This window comes from Pseudochaenichthys georgianus, chromosome 16 (assembly GCF_902827115.2).
Source record: "Pseudochaenichthys georgianus chromosome 16, fPseGeo1.2, whole genome shotgun sequence".
In the NCBI taxonomy this organism is placed as follows: domain Eukaryota; kingdom Metazoa; phylum Chordata; class Actinopteri; order Perciformes; family Channichthyidae; genus Pseudochaenichthys; species Pseudochaenichthys georgianus.
In genome coordinates this window covers 12,746,263-12,770,096 of record NC_047518.2, presented here as the reverse complement: position 1 = coordinate 12,770,096, position 23,834 = coordinate 12,746,263, and the positions used below count along the sequence as shown (strand labels likewise).

Here is a 23,834-nt window from a genome sequence, read left to right as displayed (position 1 = left end):
TTGGTGAGTTTCAAATGGCTCTTTCCTCTTTCCTCCTGCAGGTTGCTCATGTTCGTCTTATGCTGTCAGGATATTCCAGACTGTTCCTCTTGTCACATGAAATATTTTTGAAAAGGATGTGCCTGTCACCAACCATTACACCGTTTGGCCATTTACTGAAATCTAGTTGCCTCACTCTCTGCAGGTTCTAGTCAAAACCTGGAATCACTGAAGAGAAATCCGCCCTATGAAAAGGGATTTTTCCTGCTAGATAATGTTTGACTTTTGTCAGGGCGAGATATACCGCTGTCTGCACGGCTTCACATTTATCTATGAGTATGTGTGTGGGTACGTCTGTGTGTATCTGTGTCCGATTCCAAGAGAACCGGAAAATAAAAGCAACAGAGATGATAGAGGTCAGAGCCCCCTTTCATGCTTACAATCATAGCAGAGGCCCCATTGGGCTTGTAAAGCTGAGCCGAGCATCTGTCTGTCTCTTCTCTCCTTTCCAAACCACACCCACACACACACACACACACACACACACACACACCCAGAGATATAGACGTAACTACCCTGGCAGGCCTCCCTTTCCTTGCCTCCCCATCCACCTGGCCGTTTGATGATGCCTCACTCGCTCATGACAACGCATCGATTTTACTTCTAGCCACCGTGTAAGCCGTCCGCCTGGAGGAATCCATTAGGGCCAAACAGTTCTCATCCTCCCATTGAGTGACAGCCATGACAGCCCCCACCCCCTATTGCCTCATTGCAGACTGACAGCTCTGCACTCAAACGGGCCTTTTTCACCGCAGCTCTAATAGTTTAAAACGCTTACCATTACCAGGCACAGACACATGGGGGCCGGATAGTGTCCAGGAAGGGAGGATGAGTGTTTGGGGGTGTAAGGTGTTTTTGGCAGGCCGGCGTCTGGTCGCAGCCACACCTCCTACCCTTTATTTCTTCCATGCTTGCATCCAACGAGTCTTTTCCCTATCATTTCCTAACAGCAGCTTTCTGGAGAAGCTCCTTGATCAGTGAAAAAACCAACTGACATAAATACTACTATTTAGAGCGTCCACCATTGAGAGGTAAACCACTGACAGCTGTAACAGTGAGGCGTTTATTCACCGCTTTTGACCATGACCCCAGGGATCAACTTACGCCTTTGGTAAATTGTGCTTCCCAAGGCTACTACCGAAGATATGAATACTTTCTATGTGTGCAACAAGACGGCGGTTGTCCTTCTTATAGAGTTTGAAGTGTAGGCTTTAATTTGCAGATGCATGTGTGATGGGGTGAGTGTGTATTAATGCCTTTATATCTGTGATTGGGGCTGAGGTGACCATTTTGCAACATTTAGATGCCAAAGCCAGCTTTCTGGGGTTAAGGCCACGTCATTTGGCTGATTGGGTTCGGCGTTGGAGAAGTATTGGTTACATGTGTTTCTCGCCCTTGTACGTAAATGATTAATGTTCCGGCATCGGGAAAGTCCGGTTGATGTGAGTCTGTGTTTGCAGCTTTCTTATTTCATATTTTAAGTTTTATTAAATGCAATGTACTTGAATTCTACTCTACCGTCACATGTACTCCTGTAGGACCAAATTATGTGTGGAGTTTATGTGACTGTAGATGCCCTCATATCAACACATTCTTTATCCTGTCCTGGATCTTGTATTCACACTCCAAATATATGATGTCAAGACTTGCTTTCAATCACTTCAGTTTCATCTGAGCTGTGTGCCGTCCAACTCTACCGAAAGGCTTTCCACGGCGCCTGTTCTCCATCTCGGCAGCCACTCAGGAAGAAAAAGCATGACCTCACATAAAAATGACCCCGGGAGGAAATTCAAGTGTCAGACACACACAGAAATATGCCCGAAAAGAGGGGGGAAAGGAGGGGGAAGACTGAACAAGTACCCGGTGATTAATTAGCTAATAATTAAGTCACGGGGTAATATGCATTTTTCAATTAATTAAACCTTGCCTTGCGCCATAAATCAAGCGAAACTGTCATTGTTTCACAAATTAAATATATACATTTCCAAGCAATAATACTGTTGATTGCGTAACTGCAGGGCTCATCAGGGGGGGGAGGCATGACACGGACACGTGTGTGGCAGGCATCGACTCAGTCCATTGCCCCAAAACCTTTGACAGGCCCACAAGTCAGAGGCAGCCAACGCGCTCGAGGCCTCCACCAGTCAGACTCTACATCACACACCACTAGTGTGTCTGAACAGCATTAGTCTATAGGAATATTTACGCATTTCAAAAAGCGCACTAACTTAGAATGTTTTTACTATGAAAGGATTTTTTTCTTAGAGATATAATGGAAACATAGTCAATCATGCATCTAGTAGGCCTATTCAAGCACACTGACATAATATCTCTGTTTGCTTTCATTGCTCACAAAGGGGAATTCATTACCTCACATTTACAAATGCAGAAGCCAATAGATGCAATCATTATCCAAAATATATTGTTTGTCACCGATGGCAAATGATGGTATATTTTTCTTCCCAACGGTTCAGACGTTAATTTGCTGAAACATAATGTTGTAAAATGACAAAAACAATGAACCACGCACACGCGCACACATATACATAAATTACGAGTGTCGTGTGACACCCAGACGTATAATGAACAATATGAACCACTGCCATCATTATCCTACACAATGTATTTGTTATCACTGCTCCCATAATGAAGTGTCTGTTTGATGGTTGCTACAAAGTCCCATTGCTCAAATGCGTTTCATAAAATGGCATCAATATATCCATGTGGACACACACACACACACACACACACACACACACACACACACACACACACACACACACACACAGACAAACACACACAGATATGGAAACTTTCAGTTCACATGCAATTAATCAGAAATAAAAAATGCTTGCGTGCGCACAGCCAAGCAATGTTTTGTGATACATTTGTTTTAGCTCTAAAACGATGTTACCTTGCTTCTTTTTCTTTTCTTTTAATATTAACAAATCATGAATTATCACAATCTGTATGAAAGTGAAAAAAAAACATCTAATATGTGTAGCTATTGCACAGAATTTATTTGAAAATAAAATGTGGGGTAACATTCTATAGTAATAGCCCGCTGCAGTAGGCATTAGCTACCACCCAATCCTCAATTCAGGAGGTGTCTACAAGTTGGAGCCTGATCTTTTCACTCTCTTTTTATGTGTCTTAAGTTTTTTGAGGGAACTTGGTCTTGTCGTAACCATTTTGCCCTTGGCTAGCATACTAATATGGCCTTGGGTTGGAATACATTACTGCTCAGATTAGCAGGAAGGATGAAGAAGAGGTTTTATTTTTAGAAATTAGAATATTTGTTACATTATTAAAAAGGGGAACATCCTTTGATTCCTCTCATGTCTTCTTTTTTCTATTCTTTTTTTTCTTCTTCCTAAGTGAGATAGTCCCCAAACTGCCTACCTGTGTAAAAACAGAAGTCTTCGGTGGACGTGAACATGGCTTAGGGACATGAAAGCAGCATGTCTCTCCCTCCTGTAGCCTGGCGTTATGCTCGGCATGCCACGCAAACTCAAAATGTACTGCCACAGCATATTTCTCCCAACCCTGCAGATCTCCCCCTTCCACCCCATCCTGCCTTTTTCATTATTCAATCAAATCTTTTGTCGTTAACGTATGCGTTATTAATAGAGGATCGACAACTATATGCAAATTGACATAGCCAGTGTTTTAAATATTTTGATAATCTACATATGAATACTGTTTGTATTGGTAAGTGCCAGTACAGCCTATATCTTGTTCCGCGTAAGTAACCAAATCAGATTCAGGTTTGTTTCCACTGTCATCTGTGGCTATAATAATAAACTGGGAAAGTTATTCCCTCATCGTGTCCCAAGGGTCTGCACGGTTGACCTATCTGCAGAGTGAAAAGAAGGAAAAAACTTTACCTCCCTAATGTTATTTTCTCAAATGATTTTATGACAAGGGAGCAGCAAGGCTGAAACTGGATTAGTGGACTGTGTCTGAATCCATTTAGCTGAAAATTGACCACATACTGATTTTATTTTAATCACAACAGACCCTTTTAATTATTGCAGTAATTAGTCAAATATATGTGCCTTCACCTCATATTGATCTATATTGTCTGTACAGTTAGTGATGCAGAGGTCTGAGTATTGACTAAGCCCCCCCCCCACAATACACACACAGTCCCTTTTAACTTCTCCCCCCCCCCCCACACACACACACACACACACACAACCCTTTCCTAACCCCTTGCAGGCTTTGATATCTCTCTCTCTAACACACTGCCTCTCTCTTCTGCCTCCGGGTGCTTGGATGGGCTGGTGGTTGGTGGGGGTCAGTGTGCGTGTGCATGCATGTGTGTGGGTGTGTTTGTGTTGGTTGGGCTGTTTAGGCTGATGGGCCCTGAAGAGGACAGATGACCAGCAGAGCAGAAGAAACCGCAGAGCTGAATAACTCTTCCATCCCTCCGTCACGTCAGGAGGAATTCAGCGCGGCGCGAGACACCCGGCCTAAGTGTTGTGACGCCTAATTACCACCAGCATCAGCACCCGGCGGCACCCGCAGCCGAGCGGCTCCTTCGGACGGACGGACCCTTTGTAGTTTCACACGCGGGAGGAAGAGAGAGAAAGAGACCTCCGTGTGACGCCAGGGGGGAGGTTGTGCGCGTGTTGGGAAGTGGGCTAAAAAGAATGTGAGGTCTGTTTGAAGTTTGGAAGTTTTTTTTCTCTTCTCATCGGAGTCACTTTTCTGACTCATCAAAATGCCTCTCCCTTTCCTTCCTTTATTTTTAACAATATATATGTGTTCTCTTCCCTCTACTGAGCATGACACCTCGTCCCACTTTCCCCAGACGAAGCGCCTTTAGGCCCCTCTAAACACTCAAATGGGCTTAACATGTGCTGATGTTTGGGCGGTGTAAAGTGTGTGTATCCCTGATTAGCTGATTTTCGTGTGTTTTACGTGAATGTAACATTGTAGTCAGAGGGTTGTTGGACAATCCTATTAACTGAAAACTTAAAAATGTCATTTCTGAAAACATTTTTCGACTAAATTGCTCGTTCTGTTAACTGTACGCGCGTGGCACCACAACACACATACAGCATGCAATCTGCAAGTGGTAAAGCGTAAATGGTCAATGTGCATTACAGCCGAATGACGTGTTTTCTTGCTCTGAGGAACATTCTAGCAGAACCAGTCCTATGCCATTAGCTGTACAGCAAATATGATTTCACGGCATCCATTGAGTCCTTCACCAAGTATTTGCGTCGAGGCGTTCATGTGAGCTTGAATGTGAGGAGCAGCAGGGCCATCACACTTTGGTCCATCTCATTTAGAGCTGGCATGCTCAACACAGTCACACACACACACACACACACACACACACACACACACACACACACACACACACACACACACACACACACACACACACACACACACACACACACACACACACACACACACACACACACACACACACACACACACACACACACACACACACACACACACACACACACACACACACACACACACACACACACACACACACACACACACACACACACACACACACACACACACACACACACACACACACACACACACACACACACACACACACACACACACACACACTCGTCCAATGAGGAGGGGTGTGGGGGCAGAGCGGGTGTTCCCTGGCACACTAATCGGCATGACAGAAATAAAATAAAGAGAGTCGGACTCCGTCAAAACATGTATGGCCCCTTAAACAGAGAGCTAATAAAAGAGCTAAAGCTGCTTGTCCGTTCCTGCCTGATCACACACCAACAGTCACATTATCTTAATTCAGGGGATCCTTTTAAGTGTCTCCTTAAACAACGGCGAGAATGTTGCTCGGGAAAGACAAATGAGTGTACCAGTTTTAGCAGGGGTAAGTGCCTAAATCCAGTGCCATCGATCCCTATCTGGGTTATTACGAGGCTGTGAGCTGCCACTGGAGCTGGTCGAACGAAGGCTTAAAATATTACGGGCTAAGGATGGAGGAGAGATGTGTTTCGGAGAACCCTACCTCGCCCTCTCTGCTGGTCAATACCTGCAGGCGCCACAGGAAGGGCGTTCACACATGCAAACGCTTGCGAGTGACAGTCACGGCCACCCGACCACACACACATATACATATTGGTAAAGGGATGCCTTCAGAACCAACAGATCGGCCCTCTGACTCCACAGGGAAAATTGATTTTTCTCTCGCTTGTCTCTTTTTTCCTCTCTCCACAGAGAAGTGCTGGGCAGATTTTAACCTAACACTATAACCTGAGTGTTAATGCACAAAGAGACATCATGTCCATTGATCCGGTGGTGCCGCCAGAGCGTCTTTAAATGTCTGAGGGGGTAAAACACGGGGGGTTTTATGCTAAACTATCACAGCCTTCATGTGGAAGCCTTGCGGAGAATTATTTACAATTTGCTGATCGCATTTGCTGCTGAAGTTGTCATTATCGTTTGATGGAGGGAAAAATAATGTTATGTAGTTGTTGTCCATATAGGGCGGTACACTTTGTATAAGAACTGCTATTGGATGTAGAGCCTCATACAACATGAAAACTCATTTAGATTCAGCAAAAAGTTTGGCAAAATACACAGTACCTGCAACAGAGGGTAGGACAAAGAAACTACAAACCCTGCGGTGTAGCACATCATGTCTGCTAATTATTGTTAAAAAAATAATATAAAACACTAAGGATTAATAATACATTAAAGACAACCAGAAGGAAAAAAATCCCAGCCATAAAACATATGTATTTTTAATATGAATCTCGCTGAATCAATACCCTCAATTAGCAACAGCAAGCAAATTGCCAGGCGAGGCGTAATTACTCGAAGGTCAGTAGGTATTATTCACAGTCACTTTAGTTTACCACATTAGAACAAGACAGGACGTCGGGCTAAAATTATAAATTCCATTCCCATATCTGTCCTTTTCTGATTTAGATGGATGAAGAATAATTAACTCCTAATTATTCAGATCACTTAAGGCACTTTCTGGATCCACAAAAGAGATGCAGTCGTGTCTGTCAGCCCACTTCAGCTGCTATCATTTAGAACGATCCAACAACTTGACCAATGACAACGGGGGGAAGAAATAAAAAAACACTGAGTGCGGCTGTCTGCGTCCCCCCCGAACCCCCTCCAGCTCCACCCGTTTCTACCTCAGAGGGTCTGAAGGAGACACACTTCCTTTAAATTCATCCATATGCAAATTCTAAGATGTGATTTGCATTTTAAAGTATTTAACTCCCCATATTTATTGGGCTCTGAGGCCTTGCTGATCATTGATTTATGTGCTTCCGGCAATCATATTTCCATATTTTGTGTGGTTTTTAACGACAGTAATAATTCAAATATGCAAAAAGTTGTTCTTTGAACGATATCTTTAATTATATCCTCAAAGCATCATTCCTTTTCGTTTCTTTTTTTTATTTTCCAAGAGCTGAGATTGTCTTTGAATAAAATAAAAAAAAAAGGCTGAGGAATCATAAATTAAGACCGTGCGATGGGACGTTGACGGGTAAAAAACTCCCGTTGGTTACCTTATGCACGGGGAGACGTCTTAGCATGTTTTGCCAGATCAGAAGCCACACACAGACTCGGGGTGCTCTGCTGTACAGGGACCCATGTGACCTTGTCCCCAAAGCCCTTTATTAATGCTGACATTCTTTCACCACAAATCCGGTCTCAGATTGTGAAATTCGTCTGTTATGCTCAACCAAAAACAAATGCTTGAGAAAACAAGGAGACCTTCCCCCTCTGTGTTGCCGCTAACACCGAAAGTTTCTCTGTCACCTCTCCTTATTAGAGTTGTCAGAGTCGCCGCGTGCTCTTATGAAAGCCGTCAGCCTCCACATGATTAAAAGTGGCGGGTTCCCACCACCGTTTGGCCTATCAGCATCACAGAGCAGCCGTCAAAAGTGTCCGCACTGCTCCTTGCCCATATTCCCTTTGTCACCTCGGCAGAGCGTGGAAACTTTTTGGAATAATTGCTCGGCCGTACATGAGCTTGAGTGACTAATATATTAGATTAGTAGTGTTTGGTTGTGGAGGAGGAAAGGGGCTGTTTCATTATCTTGTTCACTGGGTAGGCTGCATACTGTGAGTCAATATAAAAAAAGAAAAGGGGAGATTCATTTAGCAAGAGAGCCTGCATATTGCACCCCGGACTGTAATGAGCAGCACGGTGGCCTGATACACGGGGAATCATCATCATACTGCATGACATTGTTTTCTAGATTATATATATCCTCAAAAATGAAAAAGTTTTTAATGTATAGTGTAATAAATAAAAAGCCCATATATATTAAAAACCAAAAGCAGTGACACACACACAAAATAGTAACAATTAACACTTAAATAATCCTTTCCTAAAATTGTAAATAAAGCTGTAAAGAAATGAAAAAATTATAATTGTACATAAGAGCAGCTGCATAATAATTAGCCATAATAATTATTGTTATTATTGTTATAATGTGTTTACATTGTCTGGATCATTTGTAGCATCAAATCACACTGTGTGGGCGCAGATTTGACAGCGCCTTGGTTTTATATGCAGGGATGCTGAGGAGTTCGGTACAAGCCAAACAGATTGACATGGAGGCCCCTTTGGAGGATGCATTTCACCCCAATGTTTAACTATCAATGCTGAGTCTTGCACTGAGTGCACGTAACATATGGTCCAACCCATCCACCCCCACCCCCACCCCGAGACTCCTGCCACACCAAAACTCAGCTCCGCAATTAAGCTTTAAGCCTCACTTCAGAGTTCTGCATCGTGGCTCTGAAACTGATCACTGTGGATCAGCATTATTAAATGAAATAGATTTGAATGTGAGAGTATGTTTATGACATATACACATGCACGGAGCAAAAACACTTACATCAGCATCAAACACTCCGGAGCATATTTCTGCTTTTATCTCAGGGTTAGTCTTAAAGAGGTTACCGTGGGCCGATGTTGAAAAACTTAAGTGATTACATGATATTTGAGTATGTATCTAACGTAAACGGGGAACCGCATATTCACATTTAGACAGACACACACATATTTTCATACAGAGGCCAGTCCGCAAACACACACTTACGAGTAGCGGTTAAAAGATGGTCCACTCACAGATCAAATCAACAAGGCTAATTAGAAAATCACTGTAATGCATCGCAAATCTGTATAGCTCCACGGACAACCGTTTTAAGTTGCACTATTGAGAAAAGGGTTTTTATTTTTTAAGTTAAATCAGGATAAAGCAAATCAATTAGGCTCTGTGTAAAATCCCTCAACTAGTGTAGCAGAGCTGTGAAACAGATTGTAAAACTACTCTCTCCCTCTCCACAAAAGGTTATCGCATTGTATCTTATTGCCTTTACCTGCTCCTATTCACTGTGAACATGCACTGATTTGAATAAGCACCGCTCCAGAGGCTCTCTTATCAGATCCCAGACGGGTGTGCCAACACAGCAGTATCAGGTACACACCATCTCTCTCTGCCGCCCAAAAGAAAACAGAAAGAAGAAGTAGAGAAGAAGAGAGTGCTGCTGCATCTGGGATCTGCTTGCCTGATAACATGATCGAGCTTTAATCACATACAGGCTGTGAAATTCAAAAGTGACCAAAAGAGGAAAGCAGTTAATCCTTCTCTGGAAATGATTCATTTCTTCTTCTTCTTTTTACCGTAACTTACTTTCTCCTCCAAAATATATTTCGTACACCTGCTGACCGGCGGAGACTCATCCATTTATTTCACGTATAAAATGCAGGATATAATGCACTGAAATTTTAAGTGGGATATTATTAAAAAAAAAATCATTAAGTGGTGTGATAAAAACAAATTGTAGATCCGCTAATGTGCAACAATTACCCACCGAAGGCAAGATATTTGAAAGATTTCATTTTATTAATAGCCTGCATTGGGACTTTCTTTCTGTCTCACTATACACAGCCACAGGAATACAATTCCCTAAAGATGCGCAGGTTTTCCAGATCATGTCGTTGTTTGCTTTTGCTCTGAGAGGGGGAAAACACCGGCTCGTGAAGGCATCAGTCAGCGAGGTTAGCCAGCACGGTAGCAACATGACCTCAGAAAATGTATCCTCCTCGGATAGGTTAAACACACACAAACACACTCGCGCACAAATAAATACGCACCGGTCCTCTTAACAGGCTAACCTGCTCTCTTCATTAGGGTGCTGTGGGGACTTATCACTGTGTAGTCTTTGTCCTTGCTGTAATTGCCCTCTCGGCATGTCAGCCCCCACCCACCCACCACCGTCACATCAGCCCCACACCCAGCCAGCCAGCCCGGTATCAGCCCCCTCGTGACAGGCCTGGTTAGCCGGCGTCGCGGGGAGCCTCTCCTGAGACCTGCTGATCGGCCCCTGAGGTCCCCCGGTATAGAGAGGCTTGTCCTAGTTAAAGCAGCACCGGCAGGGACACCACCCTCTGAACGCCACGCCACAAGCCCAGCCTCCAACTCCGCTCATTTACAACACCCACTGTGGTTAGTGTACCTTCTCACCAAAGAGACAGGGGGAGTCATTCTGTTAACAATTTACCTACTTCTGAAAGTAGAACTTCTGCTCGCATTGGACATTAAAGTACATTCCAATGAGCCATCTCCCTTTGTCGGCACATTTAATTAATTGTTCTATTTGCAGAAATTGGAGATAAACCAGGAAGAAGTTTCACTTTGTTATTTGTCTCCCACCAGTTCTGACATCGCCACTAAGCTATACATTTATACCCAAGCATGTTCTACTTGTATTTTATTTTAAAAAGTGACAAAATCAATTGAGATGAATGCTTAACGAATCGCAAATTTGAACCGACCTTTTAAGTGAACGAGCAGAATCTTAATTGCATTTCATTGAGGCGAGGGATCCACATGTACCACACACCAGGCAAAGAGGTCTGGGAGTGTGGGTTTGTAGCAAGTTGAATGGCGCCATCTAATGTTCAATAGAAAGACCGCAATTCGAGAACAACAGAGTTTCTTTGAGATACAAACTGGACTCACATAAACAAATGGCTGTTTTGGCTCTTCTTGAAGCTTATGTGGACTTTAAAAGTCTAAGTAATCAGATTCAGCTGGGGGGCCTGGGAGGCAGCGGGCAGGCTTTGAAGTGACCATAAAAGTGCGCCGAGTGAACCGCCTAATTTGAAATTTAAACATAATAGACACAGAGCTATCAGTATTGCAGCATAATCCTGACCTCTGTTTGTTTTGCTGAATAAACAGAATAAATGATAAATGCTTCCTCTTCACGCGGCACCCTCCTCCCCATCGCGGTCTTTTATTTTCCCCCTGCGGGGTAATCGATGTGTCAGCGTTTTCACGGGCGGATGCAGGGGTTCAGACCTACGCCTCAGTCTGGAGGGCCTCAGGGGCGTGGGGGTTAATGTGGCGAAGTGTTGGGGAGAGCAAAGACGGTGTGGCTGACAATGGGGTCTTATTGGTCTCTTGCCACATGTCCAGTCCTCTTCCCTCAGGCCTGACACTTGTGGATCCCGACTGGAAACCAAGTAACTCCTTCTACCATTTGCCCTTTCCTAACACTTCAAAAAGACCCCAACGTGCCCCTGTCAGGAGCTTTGGCACAATTTGGGGACAACTGTTCCTATGAAGACATTTTAGTGACACCCACAAAGCATGATTCTAACCTCTTCCACCACTAAGCCTGACATCAGCTACCGAGGCCACGGAAGATGCAGGCAAACAAACAGTAAGACATAAAAGAGATGTGATACGCCGTATAACGTTTTAATAACTTTGTCGCACCGCATCAGAAATGCAAACACATTAAAGTGGACACAGCGCCCTGCTCATTAAACACACAGCAGTGTAAACATTATCTACCCTCCCCCCTCCGCACTTGCATAAACATACACAAAGACCTCGTTGGCTTTTTCTGCATCCCCGCATCCATCCAAACGGATGCCACCAACACGCCTCGGGAGTTTTTCTACGAGGGTGTTTTATGCGTCCCGCGGGGCTCGGAGACAGTGAGATGAGGCTATGGCACACAGAGGAACCCAGTCAAGGACACAGGCAGCATCACTCACTCCGCCATTATTTGCTCATATTTAAAGCTGGGGCTACCTGAGGGACTGTAGCTACACATGCAGAGGAGGAAGGGTGATTTCTGAGTCCGACGGGTGTGCTGAGCGTCTGAGAGCTAAAGGAGACACAGCACAGGCGAGGAGAGAGAGGGAGGGAGTGACAGAGGGTTTTATATGTCAGCCCGGTGATACCAGCGATTTTATGGCCGAATATTTTTCCTCTTGTCAGAGCTGGATAAGGAATCACCATAAGGTTGGGGAGCATGAATATTGCCCTTGAGGGCCCGCTGTGGCTGCTCGTGTTTATGGTTGACTAGCAATCAGCCACCGATTCCGGACCTGCAACCCCTCATCCATCCACGTCGGTAATTAATCAATTAAACGGGCAGTCGGAGGAGTGGGATAGGCTAGGTGTGTTAATACAATGGCCTGTTAAGGTTGATGTAATTTCATCACTAATGTCAGCCATTCATCACGCCTTATTATCTGTTTCGCATAGACAATGGTCAATATCACTTCATAGATCTGAGAATCGTCTGGATCTTGTGGTATTAAGCCTGAAGGATGCCACAAAATGATGGACTACAGAGAGTGAGACCAGAAACGTAACAAGCCTATAGTGGCAGACATTATGTGGAAGATTATTAGAAAACAGCAGTTTAGACATTTTATGAAGTAGAATTTCTAAAGAAAATGGATCGTTTAATACCGAAACAAACAACAAACTCCATTTGAGAGTTTATCTTTGGATTCAAGATTCAAGTTTCAAAGGCTTTGTTTTCAAACGTACAATAGCTACAGGGTAGTTGTTGGCAATGAAAATGCTGAGCCCCGGGCTCCTCCAACTGTGCAACATACAATAAACTTCAGAAATAAAAAGAAAACGTAAAATAGTGCAAGAAAATAGTGACAGTGACATACTGTTTTGTCATAATGATCTCCGTTGGTTGATACAATAATACAATTAGCCCCCGGATCAAATATTTGAGAACCAACACTAAGTTAGAGATACATTACCCTGCATCCAATGTAGTATGTACTTTGATCATTATAGAAAAGTCTGGTTTGTATGTGTTCCAGTGTGTAAATAGATGGTAGTGTGTAGGAGGAGGCCCTGTCCGCTCGTGTGCCTGGTATCAGCATGTGTGGACCAGACCACTGGTGATACGCAAAGTGAGAGTGGGATTTGGCGTTCCGATGGATTGCATCACTAACAATGTTTTTTTTGGACTCAAGTCACTGACAGCAGACCGTTTTTGGCAGCTTTTCATGACTTGAAATGTCAAGGCCAGAATATTCCGAAACGTACAAAAGATTAGTGTTTCTCTGCCATTTTGATACCACATATAGAGGGGGAAAAGGCCATGGACGCAGCACTGGGAGATATTATAAACTCAGTTTCAATTTCTAGCTCCTATATAGATCAATCAATAAACAATCTACTTCCTTTTTTTGCCTCAGATCATGTTCCACAACCGGCTGATATTCTCTATGCTGGTGTTGTGGGCGTGTAAAGCTCTTCGGGGATCCATATGTAATACAGGGCTATACAAATTAACTTGATATGACCTCACTACTGATCGTAAACATAAACCATGCATAATTGTTTGGAATCTGATTCAAATTGTTTCATTAGACTTAAGAGCTTACCTCCAACAAGCAGCATAGCGTTGATTCATGTGAACATTAATATGATATGTAATCAAACAAACAACATCGAATCAATTTGACACCGCACGTTGGCCGTCATCCAACTTTTAACAGAGGGGCCTATATCGGCCCCGTATATGGGACTAATGCTCCCAACAGTTTAAGGCAGACACAAAGAGCCTCCCTTCTTCCCAAGCCAACATCTCCCCAGCATTCCCAGCAGGTACATCAGCTCAATTATGATGATGGCAATGACTGATTGCATTTTAGCTCTCCCACGTTCCCCCAATATGTCTGGCCATCACACAGAGAGAGGGCGGGAGTGAGACAGAGACCGAGATAACGGCGTCATCTCCGGTGAGCTACAAGCCTCCCAGATGCCAGTCTCCAAGACGGTATCAAACATCTCGGTGGCAGACTCGCCGTGAAAATAATCTATACCTACAGGAAGTCAATTAAAAAGTGCCAGGGGAGATTAAGAGCAGCGTGACAGCTTTTCGTCAGGCCACGGGTTTGTCAGGGAGCGTGTTGCGTGTCTGCTGTGAAGGTAAAGTGTGTGTATTGGTAGTAAAGACATGTTGGGTAAGGGAGGAGACTGTTGCCAAACACCCTTAAAAGCCCCCTCATGAATATTAAAAAGGCCCTTGGCAGCCGGCAGCTCCGCCACAAGTTTGCAAACCGGCGTAATGTGTGTGTTTGCGCTGAGGAAGTGCTCAGTCCGGATATCAATTAAATCAAGCGTTGTCAGTGTGATGGCCCTCTCAATGGAGGGACAGCCCATTCCCCTCTACACATCAGTTCAGCTTTGTGTCAACCATCCATCTCTCATCCTCCCCTTCCCTTCCTCCTCCCTGCCGGTTGCCATCTTTATCAGCCCACTCTTCCTCCTTCTCCCTCTCTCTGTCTCTCAAGCAGCCGGTAACTGAATGCACAAATTACTCTCCCCTCCACCTTTAACTCCTACTAAATCTTTCCCCTTTTCCACTTTGCTGAGCCAGTATATTTTATCCCTCCATCAAATATGCATCCCATTAATTAAGTTAAATTACTCCTGACTGCCAAATATCCCCTGCCCACGATGGGTGTCAACACGGAAATGCATGACTGTGAACCTGCAATGACACGGCCCCAACACTTAAACATGAGTTACGGCCTTCTCCAGCTCCATCCACGGGCAGATTACCAGACACTTTGGGCGGCTGGAATTAAGCGCCGTTTGCTCCTTCCCCTCCACCGCGCTTTTTAATAAGTGCACAATGGATGACACTCGCACTTCTGACAATCGGAGGACTGATATTTTAATTACACCCCTTTTTTCATCTGCCGTCGTCTTCATCTTTTAATTGCTGCTGTTAATCACTCATTAACTTCCCCCTCCATGTTTTTTTCTCTCCTACAATATACCTTTAACATGATTAACTCTATAGGATGGATTGTTCAGCAACATTTTTTGAAATAATTCAACTACTTTAAAGAATAAAGTTTGTACTTCTTTTGTGGTTAGAGGGGGAGTGTAAAGACTTGACTCGTGTTTCTCTACAGCATGGAGCTGATTCTCCTTTGTTAGCTGATATTCATATTGAGAAGGTACATGCAACGTGTATACATGCTATCAAGAGAGGGTAAGGCAACAACAAAAAAGACTACTACTTTTCTAATTACTTCATTTGTGTCCTGCTAGTCGTGCAAGTGATGAGATTTAACAATAACAAAAAGTGATAAAAAAGCTGAAGAAAAGGCTGAGGCCACAAGAAGTTTAATGTTTTTAGAAAGGAAACTATTGAGAGCATACATAGTGGTCCTCAAGAGTAGTATAACTAAGAATCATAAGCCTTTGTGCTGTGTTGGCTCCCAAGCTTAACTACTGATCCTCCCGTTTAGTGTGGACCCCAATGTTTGTTGTTGTTTGTCTTTGATTAAAGTGAAAAGCTTTGATTATGAAGCCCCAAGGCCCCTGTTCTGGGCCCAATAAAGAATATGAGATTATTATTAAAATAGGACTGATCTGCTGAGACTTCTCTCTTTGTCTTTGGCGCTCAGAGATGCTGCGTGGGGTCCCTTTCAAACTCTTCAAAAGCATCCAATATGAGACTTACCGAGAAAACCGACTTCATCTCCCTCAAGTACTTGCGCTCTGTAATTTGAAACACAAATCTAATAGCATTCATCGCCTTTCTGCTGAATATTGGGCTTGTAATCCATACCAAACTAATGAAGCCATATGTTTGTTGTCCTCTCTTCAACTGAGAGATATCTGCGAGGACAAGACACTAAAGTTTGACAATCCAGTCAGCTCCAAAACAAGTATAAAACGTATAAAACTGTACTCTGGCAGATTTATATTGATACATCGATGCTGTCCGGACTTGATTTCTCTCTCTCCTCTCTTTTTCCCCTCTCTTGCTTTTTCTTTCCAGTGTGTGCATGTGTGCCCGTGCATGAGTGTGTTTCTATTGCAAAAAACATTAATTTTACAAACATCAGCCCAAGGCTACTAAACACATCCAATCCATTATGCTGCGCTTTATCGTGTTATGGGGGGTAACGGGCTGTAAAGCTGTCGCGGTCATAAAGAGCGATCGCAGAGTGCCGAGTCAAACCAGAACGCCGAGCTCTCCAAGCCGTACGCAGCCCTCGTTATCATCAGAACAGCTCCGTCACATACTTAACCTTTCCAGACCAGCCTTTCTGCATTATTTTCCAAATGACCTTTAGCGTTACTTATTTCATTTCCAATAATGGCCCACTAAATTTTGTTAAATGCATCAGTGCGAAATGTGTTTATTTTGGTGAAGGGGACTTCACTGACTGACAAGGACCGTGGTCCGGACACAACAAGTGTCTCTTCAAAAGGTAAACGGGAAGATGTCTTCCTGATGGGACTGAATACAGGTTCCTGTGTCTGAAGAGAACAAATGAAAAAGGGCCATACATAATAATGTAGATCTGGAATACATACATGAGATGGATAAGTATGTGGTTTGCAAGGTTAAATTGCCAATGGCTGGACGAAAACATGATGAGGGTAAGGCGGGTTAAGATTCTAGTGGTTTTACTCGAGGTGGTTAAACCAGATGTTCTCACTTAATATGCCTGTAACTTCATATATACAGACATTCTGCAGGTTGATAAGTATTATTAAAATATACAAACACACAAGGCTATCTGAATCATGAGGAAAACATTCAGTGTTTACATCTGTTGCGTGTTAATGAATTTATAATTCCAGCTTCCAGTTCCTGACAAGACACGGTGCTTGCACTTGGTCACACACAGCTAAATCATTTAGGAAATGATGAGCTTTTAAAAGGTCTAAGTCTAACATGAATATGAAGCTACCCTAGAGCTGTTGTATCGTAGACACAATCCCTCAGCCTGTAAGGAGCAGTGTGCTTCACGCCCTTTGCTGTATGGGCGGAGGGGGTGGTGTGGAGGCATCTTAGCGAAATCGCTAATGTACGTGATGATTAAGTGTAACTCAAACACCGAGTGTGTTGTTCATAGGCCTGACAGGCAGTCATTTGGTGTATTATATTCTGCGGTTTTAATTGCACGCCACCAACGTGTCCCTCTGACACGTTATGAAGCGATGATGTACAATTATTTCGGGGCGGCGGGAGATCAGTGGAGTGACATTATAATCATCCTCATAGGGATCCTTTTCTTCATCTGCAACAAGCATTAATGTTTAAATGGGAGGAAGGGAGGGGAAAAAAAGAAACATAAAAATAGTTCTCAGGGAGTTCTAACCAGAATCTGCTTGAGGATTATAGAGAATCACGTCAGGGGAGAAGGAGAGGGGTGTGGATAGACAATAGAGGGGCTGAGTTAAGTGAAGGATTTCTCTGGATAAGCAGCGAGCTAAGATGCTCCTCCACTGTCACTGCCAGGCCTCACACTACTCATACAGGCCCGGGCATTAAGGCACATTACAGCGGATGAGCCACGCAGGGCGGAACTGATGGGCTATTCCGGGAACAGACCAGACAATCTCACAAGACAGGGGGGACATAAAAACCCTGACATGAACCAGCCCCATCCTGTTAACAGTCAAATCACACACACAACATGAAATCATGACTATATATACTCCCTCCAACACTAAGTCAAGAAAACTGAGACCGGGAGGGGGGGAGGGATGGGGGGGAAGAACACAATGCAGCCTCCTCCACGGAGACGGCAAACTTTAGCAAACTTTTTTTTTCAGTGTTGTGAGAAAACAAAAGGTTTGTTAAGTTTTTCTCAGACTCCTGAAGTGACACTGGGAAACGGGCAGCAGTTTATGACCCGTAATCATAAAAGGGCATTCCACAAGAGGACAATCCATGTCCGTGGTAGTGTTAATACTTCTAAGGCCCGGGCTGAGATATTAAACCAATGCCTCAAAGCATTTAGACTGCTTATGCATAATTTAACACCTCCAACAGCACTGGACGTCCATTGCATCTTTGGGGAGGACGAGAGAGCGGTGGGGTGGAAATGCTGAATCCAGGGCCTTTCCGTTAGATGATGGAGGAGAGGCGGAGGAGGCTCATTAAGTGGCCGAGCCCCACTGTGGACGAAACACGGCGTGAGGAAATGCAAGGCTCTGCTGTCTCACATGCTGGAGAACTTCTTTTAACCAATTAAATATGAGAAATCTTATCTGGTGAGCTAATGGCCAATTTTTGTTTTTCTGCTGTTTTTGCACCTTAAGAGTTCTTTATAGGCAAATTAAAAGGCCGGGATAAAGACACATACGGGCAAACGGATGGGTAGAAGCGCAGACACGGGTGTGTAGAGGCCGAGACAGAAAGCCTATAAAGTGTTAGCGATGATGAGCGAGCCACTGACCGGCTCGCTCAGGTGTGATTGGCAGCGTGGTCAAAAGGTTCCAATCTGTCCTGGCCTCGCATTTGCATTTCTTAATTAAATGCCACAACAATATGATCTTTAACTATCAACAAGTCCCCCCCCCCCCAAGCTCCTGGTGCGAGATCGTCGGCAGTGCGCAGAGGCTAAAGTGAGGTGGACAGCCAGGTGCAGCACATCCGCTCGATCGCGGTGTCAGAGCCGAGATAATCTTCCGGCGTGAGACTTTAACAAGGAAAACAATCGATGGCAGCGGAGGGAGATTATTTTGAACGGAAAGAAAGACAAAACACAAACCATGTGCTCCAAACAAAATGGCAATAAACTAAATAAGCACAACTCTAAGCCCTATGGAGGTGCAGGTGAAAAGAAATGATGAAACTCGAGTTATATTGTAAAAAAGCAGCATAAAAGGGTTGTGTTAATACCAGATATAGAGGGGAACAAATGAGTAATGGTGATCATAAAACAAATATTGGGAAAAACTTTGTTGAAAGGTTGCTTCGTCATTAGTACCCGCAGGACGATGGAGAACCTAATTGCGCCATAATCTCACTTTAAACATAATGCCCGATATGTAGCCATCTATTAGCAGCTTTGGATTCAGGTTAAGGACATCAAACGTGAGAAGTTTGGGAAGGGGGGCAGGCTGTGTATGCATGGCTCTGTGGCTCTGGCCTTAATGAGGGTGTTTCTGGGGGTTTTTTCTTTGTGTTTGCTGCTCTTTAGTCAAGAGGGGGGATGGCCCGGTGATCAGTCAGTACTGAAAGCACACACAGGGACCATTTGTCACCGGTGGCTGGCACTGGCAGCGCACGGCTCCTCCATCCACATGATTTGTGAAACCCGGGGCTGTATTTAGTGGTCCCATTTAAAGGCATATTGGGGAACTGTTCTGTACGTGTGTGTGTGTGTGTGTGTGTGTGTGTGTGTGTGTGTGTGTGTGTGTGTGTGTGTGTGTGTGTGTGTGTGTGTGTGTGTGTGTGTGTGTGTGTGTGTGTGTGTGTGTGTGTGTGTGTGTGTGTGTGTGTGTGTGTGTGTGTGTGTGTGTGTGTGAAGCTAGACACTTGGTCAAAGCCCTAACAAATGTGCGGCACTTGGGAGAAAAGAGGGGGTGTTCAGCTTGAGGGGCTTGAGGGGCTTGTGAAACATGAGCCTTTCCTCTCATTAAAGGAGAAGCTGTGTTTAAACCAAAGCTTGTTTGCTCCTGCTGTAATATGTTTGCGAACATCAGCGGGAGCAAATAAACATGCGTGCTCCGCTCGGCTTCAGAAGAACAAGATCGGCCCGCGACTGAACTAAATGGAACGGTTTACACGGAATTACACAGAGGGAGAAACTAATAACGCCACATATGTCTTCATCTTAGCGAGAGTGTAGCCGCAGAAGCCCGATTGCACGAAGTTGGAAATCCCTCAATTTACTCTATTCCCTGACTGCATGTTAAACAGCTTAACACGTCCATTTGAACACGGCAAGGCAGTGAGGAGGTCTACCGCGGGAATGAAAGGAGCTGAACACAACATATGGTCTACATGTAGGGGGTGCGAGGTAGTGGGATAGAACTGCGCTCCTGCACTGCTGGGTAGTCATAGGCTCGCGGTTACCGAACATACTCTTCCAATGATGAGTATTTGAACAGCTTATACATTAAGGAAGGTGAACACAGTCTTTACCTTTAATTCAGGACGAAAGATACATTGTCAAGAAAGGCTTGAGAGCATTTACACTTTGTACACATTTAAGTGCAACTGAATTGTTTGGGTTGCTCTTTGGAGTGTGGCCAGCTTTTGATCTTTTCCTAAATAAATAATAGCCTATGTATTTAGAATGTCAACGTGAATATTAAATGTGCAAAAGCACCAAGATTATCTAAAGACTCACGCATGATATTATTTGGTTTAGCAGCTCTTCTAGGCAGTTCTCTAATTAGATGAAATCTCAGTATGTTGACAAGGAATTTGCATTAGTATCAGTTCTCTTATTGTGGTCATTCAGGGTTCAATTGGATTGAATTATGAATTAGCTTGAAACGAATGCAATTTAAAGTGGGTGGTAGGATAGGAAATGAGCAGATCGCTCCCTTAGACAGCGACATGTAACCTTCCCATACCTTAAGAGAGGAACGCAGCCAACGCTGGCTGTCGCAGGTGAATGCTTCTCAATTCCAACTCTCAACACAAAACTGTGGCAGCTGTTCTGGAAACTACAATACAATGTCAAGATAAACATGATGATTGTGCAGGCAGTGGCTCTTGTAATCATCTAAATGCTCTGAACGTACCTGATCAAGCTGAATAAATGATGCTTCTGGCCTGACACACACTTACATACTTGACTAGTTGCACCAATCATTAAAAGGGATGGGAAAAGTTCTACACCTCCAGTTCTGTGTTCAGATCTCATGATTAACCTAAATTAAGCTGCAACATTCAATCATAAGATCTTGTGACTCACCCACAGATGTCACATTTGTACTCTCTCATGCCGAGGTGCCTCTTCACGTGGTTCCTGGCGTCTCCCAGCTGAGCGGTTGCAAAGTTGCAGATCTTGCACATGAAGGGCTTGGATCCTGCGAAACAAAGTAAAACGAGGTGAGTTCATATCCAACGATAATATTATGTTTGAAAGAAAGGTGGCCATTTTAATAAAACATGACTGTAAACCCGCTGGGCAGAAATCAGATTTGACATGACAGTTCATTTCTCAATGCCAGGCATGGAGGACTGTTATTAGTTCGATGCTGAGACTTCAACATACTGCAGAGCCACAGAGTGACTTCAGAATTATAAAAACAGATGCCCTTACTACAGTCACACTTCAAGTGCCAGGCGTTTCACTCTCTATCTATCCTTGTCACTCTCCTTCATCTCTTACCTACTCTTCCTTTGCCTGTGGATGCGTAAATTGGATTCCAAAGGTCAGGGCGAATACGTAAATCAATTCTGGGTGCGCTCACTACCTCCCATTCCATCATTAAAGCGCTAATCACTCTGGCGGGCTTCTCAGGGAGGTTTCTCCCTAATTATTGTCATTAATAAGTCTAGGGGGCGGGGTAGCGTTTGAGAGAGTGGCAGAGCCTCCGCCTGCCATCAGTCATTTAAGGGCAGAGCTGCGAGGGCTGGTGCACAAACAGCTACCGGCTCAGATTAGAAAAGGAGAACTTCTTAAACGGAATCCATTTTAAAAAAAAAAAAAAAGTTGTTTGTGTTGGTCAAAATCTCGTGTTCATATGGTTTGAAGAGTAATACAAACCTCTAACTAGGGCTGGTCAATTAATCGTATTTTAATCGCAATTACGATTTTGGCTTGCAACGATTATGAAAACAACATAATCGAAATAAATGTTATTATTTATTTAAAAAGAAAAAAAAAAATTTGTATTGGTTTTTCAATTGAATTATACTTAAAGTTCAGGGTAATCAACTGTTAAAAACATACTACACCTTTTTGCTTTTTCAATAAATGGATGTTTTCAAAGTAAATGGATAATCGTTTTTAATAATCGTGATATCAATTATTATGATGTTTGCCATAATCGAGCAGCCCTACCTCTAACTTCAGCCAAATGACTTGCTATTGCCTTCACTTCATCACAAAAATGTAACTTAAACATTACAAATTGATTTCTATTTTGGTTGGCTGGGCCAGATTCAGGCCAGAGTCTCACAGTGCGACAATCCATTTGTAGTGGCAGCCTGGTTAATCCACATATGCATCTTTGAGCAAACCCCTCAGCCTCTCGGAGTGAATATCCCAAGACGTTGTGCAATATTTATTCCAGGGGCAGCCGCTGATTTGATTAAGCACTTTGTGTAGATTACTAATTTGTTCATACACGGTTCACTTGCTGTGAGCAGGAAGAACGACACATCAAATTTGAAGGCGGTAACGAAGATTGAAAGGCTAGCCTGTGCTAACAAGACCCATAAACACAGGGGGCGGGGGGGTGGTGGTGGGGTCCACTCATGGGCAGCAGCAAAGCCAGCCTGTCCCCATAGAATACTACACACACGTACATTCACAGAGGCACACAAACAAGAACAAATAAAAGGCATATATTATAAACAAATACGATCCCTATACAGACACATTTCACACCTAAATGTGCAGACACTTTCACATGCATTTAAAAAAACAAAACACAATCATCAACACCTGCTTAAAAAACTCAAATACATCACACGGCACCCACCATCCCACCTACACACACCTACATCTAGATGCAGAGCCCCACCTCACACCTAAGCATGTGCATACAGACACACACATTCAATTTCACAAGACACAACCACCCGTGGACAAACAGAAGGAGAGACGATCATTCTCACTCACACACACCCTAAAGTTGAGGTGAGAGCGAGGCGTGTGGGGAGCTGATTTGTCCAGATGGCTGGCTGAGTATGAGACATGGCAGAAAGGAGAGAGCTGTAACGTCCCTCAGTTCCCACATCTTATCACATTAATACTCCACCACTCCACTTAAACAGCCTCCGTGAAACTGAAATTGACCATCAATGCAGTGTCATGTTAAATTAATATTGCCATCCACATAGGGGCGATGTGGCTCCCTCACATCCCAGATGAGACAGGGAATGACTAATTCATTTCCTGAGAGGAGAACCTCATGTAATGTTTCACTCCACACACACACACACACACACACACACACACACACACACACACACACACACACACACACACACACACACACACACAAGGTGATGTCTTAAGCCTTGCACATGCCACCCAATCCTGTCATAGCCTTTGCTTTAATCACCAGGTTCGGAGGAGAGGAATAATACATGATTATTTTAGATAAATAAGTGCCCCACTTTTTTGCGGAGTGTTGGTTATCGCACGGTTCACACAGAAAGCACGAGAGAGGTGTGAGTTGAGAGCCCTTTTGGTGAGAATTGTTATCCTCATGAAGTTTGGCCAGCTTCTGCCCCTGTTCCCCAACAGTTCTCACGAGAGACAAATCCAGAGCCCTCTTGTTGTCCCGTGCAAACCTTTCCAAAGACTTGCGCAGACTGGGGAGACTCTGCGTTTCTCTAGCCTCTCCGCTGCCTGCTGGGTGACCACTGCTGCAGGAGGTGTTGGCATGGAAAAGCAGCCATTACATCAACAGCTGTAAATACCTCAGTCTTATCCCAGTCTACTTTTGCCCTTCACACAATACAAGCTTCTGTATTTGTATGTTCATTTTCAGGTTCATAAATGTATTTTGTGTGTCTAC

At 43.9% G+C, this 23,834-nt stretch overlaps 1 protein-coding gene across 1 annotated transcript in view; it reads right to left on the bottom strand.

Moving 5' to 3' along the window:
* The window catches only part of znf407 (zinc finger protein 407), a 145,260-nt gene that overhangs the window by 112,280 nt on the left and 9,146 nt on the right, over window positions 1-23,834 (bottom strand). The window contains exon 4 of the mRNA XM_071206044.1: window positions 21,053-21,167. Within this exon, the coding sequence (XP_071062145.1) occupies window positions 21,053-21,167 (115 nt within the window). The remainder of the gene's footprint in view (window positions 1-21,052; window positions 21,168-23,834) is intronic.